Genomic DNA, 21,170 nt, shown 5'->3' with positions numbered 1-21,170 from the left:
TAGAATGTGTTCGGAAATCCTGAGACTTGGGAAGAGTGTGTAAACATCCTGAGTAAAACAGGGGAAATTTTGTCCGCATACTGTTTGTAACATTCAATGCCATAGCCATCTGGGCCCACCGTTTTTCCATTTGGGAAAGATTTAATAGCATTTTTTATTTCTTCTAAGGTGATGTCAGAATTCAATGCTTCTCTCGCTGTGTCATTCATTTTGGGAAGTTCAAACTTATCAAGCCAATCAAAGATATTACCTTTAGCTTTTGACTCATAAAGCTCTGTATAGTATTCTCTAAAACGCCTGTTGATAGCTTTAGGGTCAATTAAAATTTTGCCAGATTTTGATCATATTTTGTGTATTGCTCTACTGGCTTGCAAACCTCGTAGCTGGTGCGATAACAATTTGAGGTTTATCCCCTAGTTCAAAATATTTTTGTCTAATTCTTAATAATTGATTACTCACTTTGGTGGACAAAATTGAATTGTACTCATTTCAATTTAAGGATGGCCCGGTAAGTAGAAAGACAAGAGGTTAATTTATGAGCTTGTTCCAGTTGAGTTAATTTTACCTCTATTTCCTGAAGGCGCTGTCTACGTTCTTTATTCAAAGAGGATTCAAAAGAAATAATATGTCCTCGTACAACAACTTTAAATGTCTCCCACAAAATTGAATCAGTTACATCCGATTTATCATTATTCTCAAAAAACTCTGATTTTAGTGTTTATGGATGGGCAAAATGACACTTCATTCAGTAATAGAGGGTTGAATCTCCAACTATATGAAGGCCTCATCTCACGCAAGTTAAGTTCTAGAGATGTTGGAATGGTCAGAAATCAAAATATTGTGATATTTTGAGGATATTACATTAGAAATCAATTTTGAATCAAGTAAAAAATAATCTATCCTAGAATAGGACTTGTGTACTTGAGGAAAAAAAAGAATAATCCCTGTCCGTGGGATTACATAACCTCAAATTCATACCATTCATTAAATTTTTTAAAACCACAGAGGAAGAGGACACCTGAGATGTCTGGACAGATTTATCGAGATACAAATCAGGGGGACAATTAAAATCTCCAGCCATACCATAATTATATTTGTTAGAAAAATCAGATATCAAATTGAAAATTTTGCGAAAAAAGGAAGGATCATCAAAATTTGGGGCGTAAATGTTTATAAATGTTAGATGATGAGATTGAATATAACCCATGACCAAAAGAAATCGACCATTTGGATCACGTATAGTAGGGACATGTCTGAAAGGGATGTTTTTTCCAATCAGTATAGCCACACCTCTAGCTTTACTAGAAAATGCAGATTGGAAAATTTGATTTGCCCAACTACACTTGAGTAGTTGTTCCTTAGATGGCCTAATATGGGTCTCTTGAAGGAAGATATCTGCAGAAAGTGATTTTAAATGAGAGAACACCTTAGCCCGTTTCAGCACGTGTCCCTGTCCACGCACGTTCCAACTCACAAATTTTACGCCACCACTCTTAACTGATGCACTAGAAGGCATGACAAAAATTGACAAATGCAAATGCAGTGCTTAACAATGTTGCCCTTATACAGCATAAAACTATTGAACATGTAAATAAAGGAGCAAACAAGATCATCCCCCTCCCACCATCCCACTTTCCCAAACAAAGTGAGAACTTGTCCCGCACATACGCACGTAGGGCTGCTTGGACCATAAGGAAAAAGAATAAAAAATACAGTACTTCTAAAACGAAGAAGAGCCTGTTCCAGACTCTCGAACTTAAAATATGAGCGTCCAGATGTGGTCAAAAGTCATCCAGTCCTGGGCAAACTACTCCACAGATTCCAGATGGCTCAGTCATCTTGTACGGTCCTCACATAGGTCTCCGCTTCATGTGGGGTGGAAAACACCTTCATTGCAGAACCGTGAGAGACTCTGTGCCGGGCATGATAGATGAAGCCGCATCGCGCACCACCCGCTTGTAGACGTTTACGCACCTCTGAAAAAGCCTGGCGCTGCTTCATCACCTCTGCCGGGTAGTCAGGGAAGATGTAGATAGGTTTTCCATTGAAGTGCAGAGGGAATTTCTGGTGTGCAAGTTGTAAAATCTTCTCCTTAACTGGGTAGTGGTGGATGTGCGCTATAGTTACGCGCGGGCAGCCGTCAGCCTCTGGAGCCCGGGCGCCCAAGCGGTGTGGCAATCTACTTTCAGCGGCTTGTTAAAGTGCTCAGCTCCCAATAGCTCGGGGAGAAACATTGTCAGAAACTGCTCCATATGCCCCTTTTCAATATTCTCAGGCAGGCCCACGATTTTTATGTTGGAGCGTCTGGAACGAGCCTCGAGGTCCACAACCTTCAGGCGAAGCGAGTCATTTTCAGAACGAATAGACACGAGAGCCTTTTCGACAAGTGCTAGGCGATGATCATGGTCAGAGCTAGCCTTTTCAACCTGTGTGCGCATAAGCAGGTCTGCAATTGTTGCTTTAGTGGCGTCAATTGACTCTTCGAGTGCATTAAATCTCTCATTCATTGAAGTCTTCAGGTCTCGGATTGCAGAAAGGACCACGGATTCCTCGTTAGCATCAGAAGTTGGCTGCTCGGACTCAGCTAGCATTAGCCCAGAGTTTTCGGCTAGCATGACTGTCTCCTTGCTGTTATTTTCCGATTTATCTGGCTTCTTACCCTTTGGTTTAGTCATGTTGAAGTCTTTAGGAGCTGGCTTAAATAAAATAGCCCAGGAAATATCTCCAAAAAGTCTGGAATTTATCAAATAAAGCCAACGTTTGGAGAGCTCAACTAAAACACATCTACTCCATACGGTGCTCACTTGCACCCCCCAATCCCCCAAAATTTTAAGGATGCTGGAGAGCCATGACTGGCCTGTTTATAATATCTTGCCATGGCATAAGTTAGATTCTGAGTATGGATTGCTGTTTTATGTTCAGCTATCTGTAATTTAAGTGGACGTTTTGTTTCGCCAATATATGCCAATCCACAAGGACATTTTAAGAGATATACTACGTGTGTAGTAATGCAATTGATAAATGAAGAAATAAAATATTGCTTACCAGTACGAGGATGAGAGAAAGACAAAGCATTAGTGGAATTAGAACAATGTGCATAATTGCCACATCTAAAGAAACCTTTTGGCGGGCTGGAAGGCCAGGCAGATGAGACGGGAATAGTCATATCTGAATGAACAAGTCTATCATGAATATTACCGCCACGCCAAAATATAAATTTAGGCGGTTCAGCACAGATGTCTTTAAGTGTGGGATCACTATTAAGAATGTGCCAATGTTTATAAATTATGTTTTTTATTCTTCCTGCTAATGGAGTATAGCAGGTAGAAAAAAAACAATTTAGATGTTGAAGATTTCGATTTTTTTTTTCTTAAGTAAAGAGGCACGATCAGTATTTAGATCTCTATCCCATGCTTTACCAATATCAATTTTATTATAACCATGTTGTTCAAACAGAATTGCTAGATGAGCTGCTTTAGCTGCTGATTACTAATTGAGTGAGTACTGTTTTTAACGGATAGTCATGCCTTTTTGAAACATTAGGACACCTGGTTCTTATTAGTGTTTAAGCTGTACCATCCTTGTCTTTGCAGGACTCTGATGATGTGACTTTCACATTGAAACGTTAGTCTCTTTTGTATACTTTTTATATGTTTTCAGCACCTTATTAAATTTTTCAGCACCTACTTCTGTGTTGCACCAACAAAAGGAAAAGAATAACAAATCTAAACTAGGACTGCAAGCAGTCATATACGGGCCCTTGTTCCGTGCAAACGCCTACCCAGGCCAGTGCGTGCCCTTGTGATCAGATGTTTGCATGTGTGTACAGGGGCAACCACTCATCCCACAGTTTAAATTTCAAGCAAATCACACAGTGTGTGAAGGAGTTATGACATGTTGATTGCTCATCCACTAGGGGCCGCTCAGTGTACAAAGAGAGGGGCCATGTGTGTTCAGGGTCCAACCATCATCACACATGTGAAGTTTCAAATCAATCAGGCAAGCATGAAGGAGTTATCATGACTTGATGTTCTATGGCGAAGGGTCAAAATGGCGGCACCATAGCGGCCACACCCTTCGACATAGAGAAAAGCTTTCGATAACTTTTGATCAGTATCATCTGTGGATGCTGTGAAAGAAATTTGAAGTTCATTGGGCAAAATCCCTAGGAGGAGTTTGTTCAAATACATGTGGAAATCACGCCATAATGAGAAGAAAATTCAAAATGGCCGACTTACTGCTTGGAGTAGACCCATGGTGCAAGAGACGTTTTTGTACGTCTATGCAAGTCATACGTGTACCAATTTTCATCTCCCTACTCCCAAAAAAAAAACCCTATGGGGAGGGGTTTTTGAAAGTTTCAAGGGGGCGCTATTGAGGCATTTTGCCCCGCCCATGGGCGACGCCCCTATGAATTGTAAGAGGTTGTCTTGCTTGACATGTGTATCAATTTTCATGATGATATGACAAAATTAAAGCCGTCAAAAGGAAGAACAGAATTACAATAGGGTCCTCATAGGACTTTTCCTACTCAGGCCCTAAAAATACAGAGCAAAATAGCAGAGCAAAGCATATACCACTTAGCCAGTATTGAAAGCCAAGGAAGAGAGATGGGTTTTCAGTCTAGACTTAGTATCCCAACTGTGGGACAGTTTAAGTGGATGCCTGCAACACTTTTTTTGAAACGTGTTGCAGGCATCCATTTCAAAATCAGGACTGTGAAAACTCCGCAGATCCACGGGATTCCGCAGATTTCATCATGGGGTCACACAGAGAGAAGATGGTGAGAAAGACTGTTTGAAAAAGTCTTATAGGGACAAGAATCTGTGGAATTGTTGCTGGCTTCATCAACACACCTGAAAGATGAAAGAAACGGGAAAAGTGAAGTGTGCTCTCACAAGAAACGCGGTAAGATTTTTTTCTCTTCCTGGAAAATAAACATTCTGCTGTTCGAACAGGATTTTAGACAAGATTATGTGACTTTTTTCACTAATCTAGACTTTCTTTCATTGTAAAAAAGACATTGTGGCTTTGAATGGATTTAGGCTGCTTGAATTTACACAAGAATATAAGTGACTTTTTACTATAAAGTACGTTATTCATATTTTACCATGATTTTCCAAATATTCTACAACCTTTAGCTGTGGTTTTTGAAATGCTGTAACAGTCTTTTCAGTCTTGATAAATTTCGTGTAGTTTCATTGTTCTGAGTTAATGCATAATTTGGTTTACAATTAAAAGGAAAATCATTCCAGGTCCTACTTCCATGTCATATTCTGTTATTTCAACATCATCATTGACAGGTTGAATATAGGATCATTTAAATATCCACTAATCTTGATATTTGTTCTTCCAGGAGATGCAGATAAAGTATCATTAGATAAAATTAAATAATTTAATTCTGGAGCTCCACAGGGCCCTAGACCCTGGCTCCTGGGGATCTATAACCCCCCCCAGACCCCTGCAAATTTTCCTCGGATTTCACAATTTTCATTTTACAGCCCTGCAAAATGAGTAAATATTTGCACAAACACAATAAAGTTTATCAGTTTGAACATTACATATCTTATCTTTGTGGTGTATTTAGTTGAATATAGGTTGAAAGGGATTTGCAGATCATTGTATTCTGTTTTTATTTACATTTTATACAAAACGTCCCAAATTCATTGGAATTGGGGTTGTAGAAAAACCTCACACTGTCTGTTTCACAGGGTGTCATTTTCTATCTTGTTTATATGTGCCACTTGGCAGTTTAGCACAGACACGCATCAGGAGCATAAAGCAATCTAAAGTGGGATTTTTTTTTTTTGATAAACTGAGCTTTGCATCAAACAGAACCCGAAGAACCCTGCTTGCAGTGTGCACTGTGCATCTCCTTTATTGCTGAATGGATAAATTTACACACCATAATATGTGTGCTGTGTTCTGTGGCGCTTCTCAAATCTGTTTCTGTCGTAACATTGATAAGGGAAGACGGCATCATGTTGCCACGTGGTAGGTTTATCAGAAATAAACTGCGTTATCAATAACCACATGATGGCACAGTCTCCAAACATGACATTGAAAAGTTGATCCTGTACATCTGAATGCCAAACACCGTAAAACAAGATGCTCTGAATGAAGCAGATGTAGGACTGTGCCATTTCGTACCATCCACAATAATACCGGTGTAAGTTTTTGTGATTTTTAAAAACCATCATAAGATAATCCTTTATTAGTACCACGATGGGGAAATTTGCGATGTTACATAACAAAGGGATAATTGCAAAACATCTATGCATAGTTAGTATGCTAATAGGTAAGAGAACTAAGTTCCAAAAAGCACTGTAGGCAACTACCGCGTGGGAATAACAAGAGTATATACAGTAAATACACTATTTACAAGCAAAAAACAGTTAAAATGTGATATTATATTGCGATATACATAGCCAGGTTTCCGTTTCAAATTAAAGTAGTAACAAGATGGTGCAGGTGGGTTTGGCTCTTTTATTTATTTTTTATTTATGTCCCCCCAGCTCCCTCTTGTTTTGTCTTTTGGTTTGGTTGCAATGTTTCTCTTCTCTTGTTCTATTTCATTCCTCCTGACTGCCAGAGGGCGTTGCTTTAGCACCTGGATAACTACATGTGCGCAGCACAGAGGTCAAGAATATATACCAACAAAGTCACGCCAGCACCCAGCGCTCGCTTCTTTTCTACATTCTCGCATTCTTAGAGGTTGAGAACGCATTTAGCTGCAATTGCCGCTCTCGCTTGTAGCCTCGCAACCCACCTTCGGTTGGAGCTACGTGCACTGCACACGTCCTCCGGAGGCTGCAAGACACGGCTTCACCGTTTTTTGTATTCTTTGACGCCTGTCGTGAGTACACCTTCCTAAACACCGGGTGTGCGCCTTTTCCGCTGCCCTGCTGGGTATTTTCCTCTGTGCACATTAGCTGTGTTGTTTCGGTGAAAGCTGGCTATTTGTTTAGTTGTGTCATTAACCCCGTTAACTACGTGGTAGTGTGTGTATCAGAACCAGTATAGTGTACTGTGTTGGGCTTGCCGTGAGTGTTTCCCACTCCTTGAAGTACTTCGTCTGCACTGCCGCCATTTGCTAAGTTTAACAGCTCCGCTAGCAGCTAGTGTTGTCTTCGTTGCTCTACGTGACTTAGCACTTGGGCTGTGAGTTTTTCGGTTGTGTGCATCGTGTTATTACTGTGGCTGTGAGTGTTTCACGCTCCGGGCCTTGTATTAGCGTTTACACTGTGAGTGTTTCACGCTCCGGGCCTTGTATTAGCGTTTACACTGTGAGTGTTTCACGCTCCGGGCCTTGTATTAGCGTTTACACTGTGAGTGTTTCACGCTCCGTGCCTCGTGTCCAGTCTGCAGCTGGAGTGCTTCACGCTCCGTGCCTCGTGTCGAGTCTGCGGCTGCGAGTGCTTCACGCTCCGTGCCTCGTGTCGAGTCTGCGGCTGCGAGTGCTTCACGCTCCGTGCCTCGTGTCGAGTCTGCGGCTGCGAGTGCTTCACGCTCCGTGCCTCGTGTCGAGTCTGCGGCTGCGAGTGCTTCACGCTCCGTGCCTCGTGTCGAGTCTGCGGCTGCGAGTGATTCACGCTCCGTGCCTCATGTTACTATTTATACTGCGTGTGATTCACGCTTTGTCTTTCCATTTGTAACCATCAGGGCTTGCGTTAGCCATCTGCACGCAGTCCACAATGTTGACAGGGCCTTTGTTGCATGGCTGTAGTACCTGTTTGGCTCCCTTGAGCCCAGATGATGGACATATGTTTTGCCCCTCGTGTCTTGGGATCAGACACCTGAGGGAAGCCCTGACTGGCGATGCCTGCCTTAATTGTGCCAGCATGCCACTGGCAGAGAGATCTGCTAGACTTGCGGCATTGGAAAGTGGAATATCTAGTGGGACTTTGGCCTCCAGCCCCAGGAAGGAACCAAAGCGCCGTAAACGCTCACATGCAGGAGCCCCTTCTGCTAAGAAGGTTACTCATGACCATGCTTTGGCTGAAAAGGTCGAAACGTTGAGTTCTGAGTTTGCTCAGATTAAGTCCTTGCTTCTGAATCTACAGCCTAGGGATGCAGTGACAGTTCCTGTTGTCCCTAATGAGGCTGATCAGACCAATGTAGTTACTCAGCAGGAGGAAGATGTCGTGCCTATTGCTGCAACTGATTCCTTGTACATGACAAGTGATATAAACTGTGTGGAGGATGAGGATGAGAGGGGTCTTTCTCCAAGCCATTCATTAGTGGGCTCTCATACCTCTGAGGCAGAGTCCATGCCGCAAACCGGACCTGGACTATCCTTTGTCAAGCAAGCTGTTCAGTTGGCTTTATCCAGGCTTGGGGTCGACAATCCCCCTGCGGAACCCACCACTACAAGTGCCTTTTTCAAAGTCACTCAGAAGCCTTAGTTCAACGTTCCAGTTTCACCATATATCGAGGAGCTCCACCGATGTTGGGCGGACCCCAAATCATTGACCCATCTATCACAGGACTGCAGAGCCCTTAGCTCTATGTGTGATTTGGTGCAGTATGGTCTGAACCGTATGCCCACAGTTGACAGCATTATTGAGAACCTGGTTGTGTCTCCAGCTGATGCTGCTCGGCCGGATGCCCGCTGCCCATGTCCTCAGTGTAGGGTCACTGATGACCTCCTCACCAAAAGCTATGACATAGCTGCTCGCATCGGTTGCCTAGGCAACTCACTGTCCCATTTAGCCCTTGCCCCCTCAAAGTCTTTGAGGGAGGCAGAGGTTGATGATGCTACGCAAAGTCTTAGTGATGCCTTACTCCAAACCTTTGCTTATATGTCCAGAGAGCTTGGCAGACTGATGTCAACCCTTACCATCACTAGACGTCAGGTGTGGCTTGCGCAGTCCCCCCTGTCTGAATCCTGTAGAGGCACACTCCGTTCGCTGCCGGTTCTTCCATGCCAAGTATTTGGACCTGCGGCCCAACAAACTTTGGAGCGTGCTGTTGAGGCTAGTAAATCTCGGCAACAGTTTGTTGACCTACACCGGTCTTCCAGACCTCAGCCAGTCAGACGTGCTACAGCTTTTCACTCTACATCCAGGCTTCCGCCGACTCCCAGAGCTGCACGTGCTTTTGCAGTTGAGGGCCAGCTCTCCCAGCAGCCTGCCTTTCATGAGCCTACAGGCAGACCCCCGAGAACTGAACGGTTTCACAGAGCTTCCAGTAATCACGCCCAGAGGTCCTCAGGGATGCGAGGTAGAGGTGGTCGGGTCTGACTGCCAATGTTTGGCCCCCAGCCGTTTTTCACGAAATCAACTCAGCCACTGGGAGGCTCAAGTTCAAGACCCATGGGTCATTTCAACCTTGTTCGAAGGTTACAGAATTCAGTTCAGATGTCGTCCTCCAAAGTTCAGTGGGGTGAGGATGACTGTTGTTTCCGACTCAGTGCAGTCTGCTGCCCTACAATGGGAGATTTTGGAACTCCTGGAGAAGGGGGCCATAGAGCCAGTTCACAGTTCAGACAAGCTCAGGGGGTTCTATTCAATTTACTTCCTTGTTCCAAAGAAGGATGGCGGCTTTCATCCTATCCTCGATCTCCAACGTCTGAATCGTTATATCAAAGTGCTGCAGTTTCACATGCTCCGCACAGTAGACGTCCTTCAAACTATCACACCAGGAGACTGGTTCACAAGTGTCGACTTGAAAGACGCCTATTTCCATGTGCCAGTGGCGCCTCATCACAGGCAGTTTCTCCGCTTTGCTTTCAAAGGTCAGGCATACCAGTTCAGGGTGCTTCCTTTTGGCCTCTCTCTCGCCCCTCGTACATTTACCAGATGTATGACTGCAGCACTAGCCCCACTGCAAGCTCTTGGATTAAGAATCCTACCCTACTTACACGATTGGCTTGTCTGTGCTCCGACTCAGGAGCAGGCGCACAATGACACAGCTCTTTTACTGAACCATGTCTCTCATTTAGGACTCGCAGTGAACTTTGCAAAGAGTTCTCTTGTTCCCAGTCAACAAACGACCTTCATCGGCATTGCCATCAACTCCCTGACTATGACTGCATCGCCATCCCCGCAGAGAGTGGACGATGTAATTCATCTTGTCTCACACATTCAACGGGCTGTGATGCTGCCTTTTGGTTTGCTGCTCCGGTTGATGGGCAAATTGACTGCAATGTCGCTAGTGGTACCTTTGGGACTTCTGTTCTTACGTCCCCTACACATTTGGATCATCAACCTAGGTCTCAACTCAAAGTTGCATCAGCACAGGCTTGTACGATTCTCCAACCAGTGCCTTCTGCACCTCAAACCCTGGGGGAACGTGGACTTCATCTGCAAGGGTGTCCCTCTAGGCTCTGTTCCTTCTCGCCAAGAGGTGGTTGTTACAGATACATCACTCAAAGGTTGGGGGGCCGTGTGGAATCACAGGATGGTGAGGTGTGTCTGGAGTCCTCAGGAGAGACTCCAACACATAAACGTGCTGGAGCTTCGCGCTGTGCGACTAGCTCTCAAGCATTTCCTCCCGGCCCTGAGATGAAGACATGTTCTTGTCTGGTCGGACAACACGTCAACAGTCTATCACATAAACCATCAGGGGGGCACCAGGTCCAATCACTCATTGGCAGAAACTCGGAAGCTTCTTTTATGGGCGTTGCCTCGCCTTCAAAGTGTCAGAGCAGTTCATCTGCCCGGTGTACAGAACAGAGCAGCGGATTTTCTCTCCAGACAGAAACCACCACCGGGAGAGTGGAGACTGAACCCGATTGTGGTCCAAATGATCTGGCAGAAATATGGTGCAGCGGAAGTGGACCTTTTCGCTTCAAGCACCTCGACACATTGCCCACGATGGTACTCCCTCTTGGAACCAGACAGCCCGCTGGGGCAGGATGCATTGGCTCACCCGTGGCCGGATTGCCTCCTTTATGCCTTCCCTCCTCTCTCACTGCTGATGTTGTCACTGCACAGGATAGATCAGAGCAGCCACAGGGTGCTGCTGGTTGCTCCATTCTGGCCTGGGAGGATTTGGTTTCCCATGATTTACAAACTCAAGGGAGAACCTTGGGCTCTCCCGGAGAGGAACGATTTGTTGTCACAGCTACAGGGGAGGATTTGGCACCCTCACCCAGAACGCCTTCAACTGTATGTGTGGCCGTTGAGGGGCCAGACTCCTTGTTAAGTTCTTGTGACCAGGCTGTTGTTCAGACTATCCTTAATTCACATGCTGCTTCTAACCAGGGCTTTGTATGACAACAGATGGAAGCTGTTTGCGCGGTGGTGTGAGAAACAAAAGTTAGACCCGGAGCATTGCCCTGTGCCTATTCTCCTCAAATATTTACAAGAACTGCTGGAGAAAGGACTTTTTGTCGCTACCTTGAAGTTTTATGTTGCTGCAATCTCTGCCCGGCACGTCTACGTTTATGGCCGGTCAGTGGGTTCACACCTCTTAGTGTGTCGTTTTTTGAAAGGTGCGCTACGTTTGCGGCCTCCAAGGCTTGCACGCGTACCTTCATGGGACCTTCCTCTAGTCCTGGAGGGTTTAAGCTTATCCCCTTTTGAACCAGTTGAAAGTGCTGATCTTAAATGGGTGTCAGTGAAGACTGCCTTTCTACTTGCACTGTCTTCGGCTAAGCGGGTGGGAGAGCTCGATGCCCTATCAGTCGCTGGGGACTGTTTGCGATGGAATTCTGACGGATCTGGGGTTACGCTGTGGCCTAATCCGTCCTTTTTTACCCAAGAGAATTTCAACTTTTCATGTTAACCAGCCAGTTTCCTTGGCTGTGTATGTCCTGCATTCTGATCCAGGATTATCTGTTTCAGGTTCCCTGTGTCCTGTCCGAATGTTGAAGCTATACATTAGTGCGACTGCCGGGATCCGGAAAACAGATGCCCTGTTTGTGTGTTACGGTGATCACAAAAGAGGCTGTGCAGTCTCAAAGCAGCGACTCTCGCATTGGGTCGTGGATGCCATTTTACAAGTATACAGGTCCAGAGGTCTTCAGCCTCCTAAGGTTACGTGCCATTCCACCAGAGGGGTGTCCACCTCCTGGGCTGCACTGAGAGGTGTCCCTTTGAGTGATATTTGTGCTGCTGCTACATGGGCTTCGTCCTGTACCTTCACCCGCTATTACAGACTGAATGTGGCTGCTCCTCCTGCGGTGACTTCGGCGTTGTTGTCTGCCTTCACTCCCCACTGCTGATGTGAGGTGAGTGTGACTCTTCGTGACCTTGTTGGTATTAAGTCATCCAGGTGCTAAAGCACCGCCCTCTGGCGGTCAGGAGGAATGAAATCGAACGAGAGTTACGAATGTAACTACGGTTCTATGAATTCCGGATGACCGCCGGAGTTGCTTGTCACTCAGTCTTGCGAGTTCATTCCGAAAAGAAGCGAGTGCTGGGTGCGTCTGGTATATAAAGACAACCAGTGACATCACCCAGGTCACATTCAATGGCGTGACTTTGTTGGTATATATTCTCGACCTCTGTGCTGCGCACGTAGTTATCTAGGTGCTAAAGCACCGCCCTCTGGCGGTCATCCGGAATTCATAGAACCGTAGTTACATTCGTAACTCTCGGTTTATAATGTGAAGCGATACCTGCTCCTGAAATGGTAATGGTCTGCTAGTTTATTTCTGAACTCCCTCTTATTCACTCACACAGGTCTGGTCCGGTTTGGGTCGTAAATCACAGCATATTTTTGTGAGTTGGGTGGGTGTGGTTGTTTTTAAAAAACAAAGAAACAAACAAAAAAAAACGCTGACCTGCGCATCACTACAGGATAGACCTGTGTTGGAGTTGACAGGCAAGAAGTCCAGTCACTGTCACATCTGTGAGCAGTGCTGGTGCTACAACATTTTGAGCGTGTTGTTAGGGCTGTCACGATTAGGAATTTCTGGAGACGATTAATTGTCAGACAAATAATTGCGATTGATGAATATATTGTCTATTTTTTTCTTTTTTTCCCCTTCGTTATATTCTACTATTGTAGTATAATTACACAACTCTGGAAGAACGTTTGGCTTCTGTGAGTGGAGAAACTGGGAATGGTGCAACTTTTTTAATTTTATCTTCATTTTACATACAGTCCCAACTTTTTCTGATTTGTGGTTGTTTCTGTTTTATTTCTGAAATTTTTTCTCCTCATCAGTCACGTTTTGTGCTTAAACACTGCATTAAGCTCAAGATTGAACAAATAAATACCTTTGGAAAATAACAGCTGTTAAAGTTCAGAGTTCTCACCTGCTTTTTGTAATCTGGGCGTCTGAACATTGTTTTTTTTTTTTTTTTTTTTTGTGGCTCAGTTCATTCATATATTCTCATTTTTTAAATATGTGTTTAAAGATATTTGACCGTTTATTTCATCTCATGATCTCATAAATTTAGCATACAACGCACACATGGTGTGAACAGGACGGTAACGGCAGAATCACACCTTTTCAGAAAGTTCAGAGAGAAGTAAAGGCAGCTTCACGTTTTCGTTTTGTTAACATGTTCACTCGGATTAAAATCCTCTCTCTGCTCCGCACTCGCTACGCACTGAACGTGTCGCGCCTGCATTCAGGAATCTCCCTCACCCACCCCCTCCCTCGCAGTCTGCAGCCTGTTAACTCTGCGCGCGCACACACACACAGGCACAGACACAGACACACACACCGACAGCTCCGCATTTTAGACGGCTTTTGAAGTTTGAAGAAGACGGCACTGTTTTAATCTGCCGTCAGCCTCCTTATTGTCCCGCCTTAAGACGAGAGCGAGGCTGCAGCACAATGTCAGATTCTGAGTCGTTTTATGCTTTGTGGATAAAATAAATAATTCACGGTAATCGCGAATATGAAAAATAATCGCGATTGATGAATATTGTAATAATTGTGACAGCCCTACGTGTGGTGTATCTCACTGGACATGATACAGCACACAGGTGCCTCAGTATTGGGAACTTCAATTACACGCCCATTTTTTCACCTGGTTACAGCAGGTAGATGGTTACTTTGGAGAGGTAGGGATGGGCCAGTTGTCTGCATGGACGGTTGCCATCCGAGAGCCAAGGCAGTTCTATGGTGTAGTGGATGCAGTGGTACCTGCACATGATCCCAATGGGATCAACCCTTTCGTCCATTAATGTTGCAGATTATTTGAAATGAAATGCAAGACCTCTGACTTTGACCTGTTTTTCCTCACAGCCACGATACTTGTTGAAGTTTGAACAGATTTATTTGTCAAAGCCTACCCATTGGGAGCGAGACGGTGCCCCATCTCCCATGATGCCCAATGAAGCAAGGCTCAGAAACTTGACGTAAGTCTCCTTTAGCAGTGTTCATACTTCTTTGGCTGTATGTTTGTCTCTGGCACCTGCTTTTTCCAGACATTAATTGATATGCAAATGGATGCTTTGCTGTAGTGCTTTTCTAGCTGGTACAGATGCTCAAAGTGCTTTACATTCACCCATTTTCACTCACACATTGATGTGTGTTGCTATGCAAGGAGCTGAACTGCATAGAGGGAGCAACTTGGGGATTAAGGACCTTAGTGATGTTCCTTTCTGACAGACGATTGAACCAATGATTCTCTGGTCTCAGCCCCTTTGCTTTTACCTTTAAGCAACAAGGAAGGTTATGTGGTGTGGTGTATGCAGTGATGTTCCTACTCCAAACCTGTGTCATGCTCTGTTGCTGGCCATTCAAGAGAAGAAAAAACATTTGTAGATGATGGCAAGAATTGTTTACTGAAAAGGAAAAAACAGTGAGAGAACATAATGAAGGATGCAGGATTAAGTTGTGTTTACTCTGCAGAGTTAAGGAGTAAAGAGATGCACTCGCAGGACAGAACATACACAAGATCAGCGGTGGTTACTTGCAAAGGAGGACCTACACCTCACGTTGCAAGCTAGAAAAGACTCATGGCTTTGTTGGATAGAAAGATATATTGGGACATGTCCAGGTTGAAGTTATAACAAATGGTTGGAAGTGATGGCGATAATGTTTTAACTCAGGATTTCACAAAAACAGATAATTTGCTATAAAGTTAACTCCCAAATTTCTGAAAATGTGACTGCTAGTTTTTCTACTCTGTTGGTTGTACTGTCAGTACAGAGGAGACAGCTTAAAACATGGAACACAGACTGGAAGCCCAAAATCTGTACAGTCGTCATGTTTGAAGCATGCCTGAGCCCATTCTGAGTTCCACTTTGTCTTGAAGCATCACTTTGTTAGTGCTGAGTTGGCGACAGCTCGCTGCAACGTAACTGGTCACAGCTGGCCAAAAGAAAATGTCACAGAGCATTTTTAGATATAACAGATTAAACTCTGTCTTTGAAGAGTTTTTAGTATAAAAGCTACTACAAGCACCATTTGAAAGGGTCATACTAACATTATCTTCTCTCTGCTCTGTTGGGTGTCACCACAGCAGCACATCTCCATACTGACATCTACTGGTCAAATAAATTGTAGCACAATACTAATATTAAAACTCATTTTTCTTTTGGCTTTTCCAGCAAGTAATATTGTTGTCATTATTGACTAATTATTAGAGATGGGACGATATGCTTTTCCCCCGATTTGATCCTCTCACGATTTTTGGGTGCCGATTTGATTTAAATTGCGATTTTTATGATATTGCCGATTTTTGCGATTCTTAGTTTAGCTTTCTTAATACCAGTGAAAAAGTTGCATAATGATATCTACAGTCTATATCAGGAGGCATATTTCCACAAAAATACACATCACATGTGAATCTGTTTTTAATATTTATTTAGCAGCTTATTTAACTGTTCTGCTCAGTCAGTGCTGTAAAAAAAAAAAAAAAATTCACAAACGGAACACCTGAACCTGAGCACCTGAAAACTCAAATGTGATTCTAACTTTATTAACTTGAATTTGAAAAGTGCTCTTTTAAAACCCTAGACATCAAAAGTAGTAAATAAAATATATAATACACAAACAAAAATAGTTACTTTAGCAGCTTATTTAACTGTTCTGCTCATTTAGTGCTGTAAAAAAATAAATTCACAAACATCACCTGAACCTGAGCACTTGAAATCAAATGTAAGCCTTTTGTTTTCGAGCAATACCTTCTGGAAGGTATTGCGTACCTCAGCCTCAGCGTGTGTAGCATGTTCCTGAAACCCGTATTTTCCACAACACTATAAGGCTGCAGGTCTTTGCAAATAAAGTCCGCGATTGATTTTCTGATGCGCTTCGCTTTTTCAGAACTGCTGGGTAGATTGGAAAATGCTGCTTTCAGTGTCTGCTGGCTTGCTGCTGCAGGACGTTTGGCTGGAAGCTCTGCATTTACTTCAGGATGGTGCCTTGCTAGGTGGGCATTGAGGTTTATCGTATTTCCGCAGTACGCAACGTGTGCATTACAGATTTTACAAATAGCTTTCAACATGCCCAGTTCTGCTTATCCCTTCAAAGCATAAAATCCAAAATGTGCCCACACTTTAGATTTAAAATGCTATGGTGGGTGTTTTATCCCTGCGCCATGTAGTGAGTTGTCCGCCATTCTTTGCCTTCAATTTAAGCCCCCCCCCCCCCCCCCCCCCCCCCAGGTGCATTTCTGGAAAAGGTCTCACTTGACAATTTTCAGCATTTTTGGGTGTGTGACATAAATTTTAGAATGAGCAGAATCATCCCGATGACTGACAGACAGAGGAAACCAAACCTGCTCCGTCAGAAAACGAAGCTTCTGAGCTGCCATTAGAAAGTGATGGCTTGAATTTACAAACAGGAAATGACACACTTCACCTTGAAACTCCTAACTTTTTCAGAGTGTCAGATTTTGGAACCTAAAATGTGGTGATGCGCTATTTGTGTGGATGCTTGTTTACTGAAGCTGTGTACATGGACGTGGGATATCTGCATGACTTTTTTTTTTAAACAGACTTCTTGACACGGAGATGGATTTGTTACATTGGGAAAAAGTCAGAATACATTATTTTGAGGAGTTAATGGACTTTATTTAATGTGCCACATTCATGAGAGAACTGAAAGCGGAGTTGCAGCTGGCTACTGCGTGTGTGTGCGTGGGGGGTTTGATCGTGTGGAGTTTACATTTGGGCTAGGTGTGAGTTCACTTTTTACCCATTCTTCTCCCCCCCCCCCCCCCCCCAGTGGACTGTGTGTGTGTGTGTGTGTGTGTGTGTGTGTGTGTGTGTGTGTGTGTGTGTGTGTGTGTGTGTGTGTGTGTGTGTGTGTGTGTGTGTGTGTATATATATATATATATATATATATATACATACACACACACAATTCCAATGAAGTTGGGACATTGAATGAATGAATGAATGAATGAAAACTGTTTATTTCGAACATTTGATACAACAACAATTACAAGATAGATCAGTAAAGACAACAACAAAAAAGTTCCTATTGTGTACCCAACATGTCCGAAAAGGGGTAGGGTGAAGCATCAGCTTATTTATCCCTACCCCTTCTTCCCCACAACCAGTAATACCCTTTGCCACATATACACATAGATTCCTACACACCTAAACCGATATTAATATATATATATATATATATATACATACACATACACATATATATATATATACATACACACATCAACATACATACACATATACATACACATATATACACATATATATACACAAACATAAATATACACCTACACATACCTACTTACATACAAAATACTATATATTTACAAGCCGAAGCAAAAAACAAAAACACTCTAACCCTCATTACCCTTCCTCCTCCCTATACCCAGAAAAAAACATATTTTTGTACCGCTGTTTGAACTGGTTCATGCTTGGACATTGCTTGAGCCCCACTCCCAATCTGTTCCACATCCTCACCCCACAGACAGAAATACAGAAACCTTTTAATGTTGTTCGTGCCCACTGATGCTTTAAATTAAATTTCCCCCTCAGACTGTAATCCCCTGATCTGTTAAAAAACATATTTTTAATATTTGCTGGAAGTAAATTGTTTATTGCTTTATACACAATTTGTACTGTTTGAAAATGAACCAAGTCTGTGAATTTTAAGAATTTGGATTGTAAAAATAGTGGATTTGTATGATCTCTATAGCCAGTATTATGAATAATTCTTATAGCTCTTTTCTGCATTACTGATAGTGATTGTGTTGTACCTTTATAAGTATTACCCCATACCTCTGCACAGTACTGTAAATATGGTAAAACCAGTGAGCAGTAAAGAATGCGGAGTGAGTTGTGGTCCAGAATGTTTCGCTTTGTTTAGAACTGAAATGCTTCTTGACAGTTTACTTTGTATATGTTTTATATGAGTCTTCCAGTTTATCTTATCATCTATTATCACCCCCAGAAACTTATTTTCATGTACCCTTTCAATATCTACCCCCTCGACTTGTAACTGAACCTGTATGTCTGTATTACAATAGCCAAATAACATGTATTTTGTTTTACTTAAGTTTAATGATAATTTGTTTCTGTCAAACCATATTTTCAATTTTCCCATTTCTATACTGATCCTCCTCAGTAACTCCTGCAAATCCCCCCCTGAACAAAAATGCTTGTGTCATCTGCAAATAATACTAATTTTAATATTTTGGAAACATTGACAATATCATTTATATAAATTAGAAACAGTTTTGGACCCAATACTGACCCCTGTGGGACGCCACAAGCATTGTCCAAGCATGATGATGTATATTCCCCCAACTTCACAAACTGTTTTCTGTTACTTAAGTAGCTTCTCACCCAGTGCAACACCAACCCCCTAATCCCATACTGTTCAAGTTTATTGATTAATATGTCATGATTAATTGTATCAAAAGCCTTTTTAAGGTCTATAAATATTCCAACTGAATGTAATTTGTGGTCTATGGTGTTTGTAATCTCCTCAACTGATTCTATTAATGCAAGTGATGTTGAACTATGTGCTCTGAATCCATATTGACTATCAGTAAGTAATTTATGTTTATTTATGAATTTGTCTAATCTATTATTGAATAACTTTTCTAATAATTTGGAAAATTGTGGAAGCAAAGAAACAGGTCTATAATTTGTGAAGTGGTGTCTATCCCCAGTCTTATACAGCGGCACAACCTTAGCTATTTTCATTTGATTGGGAAATTTACCGGTTTGAAATGATAAGTTACAGATGTATGTTAATGGTTCTACAATCCATTCAATGACCTGTTTTACCACCACCATATCAATTTCATTTAAATCGGTAGATGTTTTATATTTACAATTATTCACAATGTCTATAATTTCATTTCCATCCACTGCTGTGAGGAACATTGAACAGGGATTTCTTTCTATAAGATTATTATCCCAATCCTCAGGTTGGGAATCTGGAATTTTTTCTGCCAAGCTTGGTCCAATATTTACAAAAAAATTATTAAAACCGTTGACTACCTCATCCTTATTTTCCTTCTTGACATTATTATCAATGAAATACTGAGGGTAACTCTGGTTTTTATTACCATTTTTGATAATGCTATTTAATATATCCCATATTCCTTTAATATTGTTTTTGTTATTATATAATATGTTACTATAATATTCCTTCCTACATACCCGTATAATATTAGTTAATCTATTTTTGTATTTCTTATATCTATTTTCTGCCTCTTTAGTCTTTAGTTTTATGAATTCTCTATACAGTGTATTTTTCTTATTACATGCATTTCGTAACCCTTTCGTCATCCATGGTCGAGCTTGGATTTTTTGTTTTCTGTAGTCTTGTTTAATTGGACCATTTTTATCATATAATGATGTAAATATTTGTAAAAAAGTTTCATATGCACTATCAACATCATGTTGATAGTGCACAACATTGTGTAAAATGTAAATAAAAACAGAATACAGTGATTTGCAAATCCTCTTCAACCTATATTCAATTAAATACACCACAAAGACAAAATATTTAATGTTCAAAGTGATAGACTTTTTATTGTTTTTGTGCAAATATTTGCTCATTTTGAAATGGATGCCTGCAACACATTTCAAAAAAGCTGGGACAGTGGTATGTTTACCACTGTGTTCCATCATTTTTCCTTCTAACAACACTCAATAAGCATTTGGGAACTGAGGACACCTATTGTTGAAGCTTTGTAGGTGGAATTCTTTCCCATTCTTGCTTGATGTTCGACTTCAGTTGTTCAACAGCCCAGGTCTAGTTGTCGTATTTTGCGATTCATAATGCGCCACACATTTCCAATGGGCGACAAGTATGGACTGCAGGCAGGCTAGTCTAGTACCTGGACTCTTTTACTATGAAGCCACACTGTTGTTACACGTGCAGAATGTGGCTTGGCATTGTCTTGCTGAAATAAGCAGGGACGTCCCTGAAAAAGACGTTGCTTGGATAATAGCATGTGTTCCTCCAAAACCCAGATGTACCTTTCAGCATTGATGGTGCCATCACAGACATGCAAGTTGCCCATTCCATGGGCACTAACACACCCCATACTTCACAGATGCTGGCTTGTGAACTTTGCGTTGGTAACAATCTGGATGGTCTTTATCCTCTTTTGTCTGGAAGACACGACATCCATGATTTCCAAAAACAATTTGAAATGTGGACTCATCAGACCACAGCACACTTTTTCACTTTGCGTCTGTCCATTTCAAATGAGCTCGGGCACAGAGAAGGCGGCGACGTTTCTTGATATTGTTGATGTATGGCTTTTGCTTTGTATGGTAGAGTTTTAACTTGTAGATGTAGCGACAAACTGTGTTAACTGACAATGGTTTTCTGAAGTGTTCCTGATCCTTTACACAATGATGTTAGTTTTTAATGCAGTGCCGCTTGAGGGATCGAAAGTCACGGGCATTCAATGTTGGTTTTCGGCCTTGCCGCTTACGTGTAGAAAGTTCTCCATATTCTCTGAATCCTGGACTATGGACTGTAGATGATGGAATCACTAAATTCCTTGCAATTGAACATTGCGAAACATTGGTCTTAAACTGTTGGACTATTTTTTTTTTCATGCATTTGTTCACAAAGTAGTGATCCTCGCACCATCTTTACTTGTGAACGGCTGAGACTTTTGGGGATGCTCATTTTATACCCAATCATGAGACTCACCTGTTTCCAAACAGGTGTTCTTTGAGCATTCATCAACTTTCCAAGTCTTTTGTTGCCCCTGTCCCAGCTGTTTTGAAATGTGTTGCAGGCATCCATTTCAAAATGAGCAAATATTTGCACAAAAACAATAAAGTTTATCAGTTTGAACATTAAATATCTTGTC

The 21,170-nt window shown here is 42.3% G+C and overlaps 1 protein-coding gene across 1 annotated transcript in view; it reads left to right on the top strand.

Moving 5' to 3' along the window:
* The window catches only part of polr2b (polymerase (RNA) II (DNA directed) polypeptide B), a 165,403-nt gene that overhangs the window by 19,890 nt on the left and 124,343 nt on the right, over positions 1-21,170 (top strand). Inside the window, exon 4 of the mRNA XM_034182216.1 lies at positions 14,150-14,262. Coding sequence (XP_034038107.1) covers positions 14,150-14,262 — 113 coding nt within the window. The remainder of the gene's footprint in view (positions 1-14,149; positions 14,263-21,170) is intronic.

The sequence above is a fragment of the Thalassophryne amazonica genome, chromosome 11 (assembly GCF_902500255.1).
Source record: "Thalassophryne amazonica chromosome 11, fThaAma1.1, whole genome shotgun sequence".
Lineage (NCBI taxonomy): Eukaryota > Metazoa > Chordata > Actinopteri > Batrachoidiformes > Batrachoididae > Thalassophryne > Thalassophryne amazonica.
The sequence above is the reverse complement of the archived record's forward strand: the minus strand, read 5'-3'. Positions and strand labels throughout refer to the sequence as shown.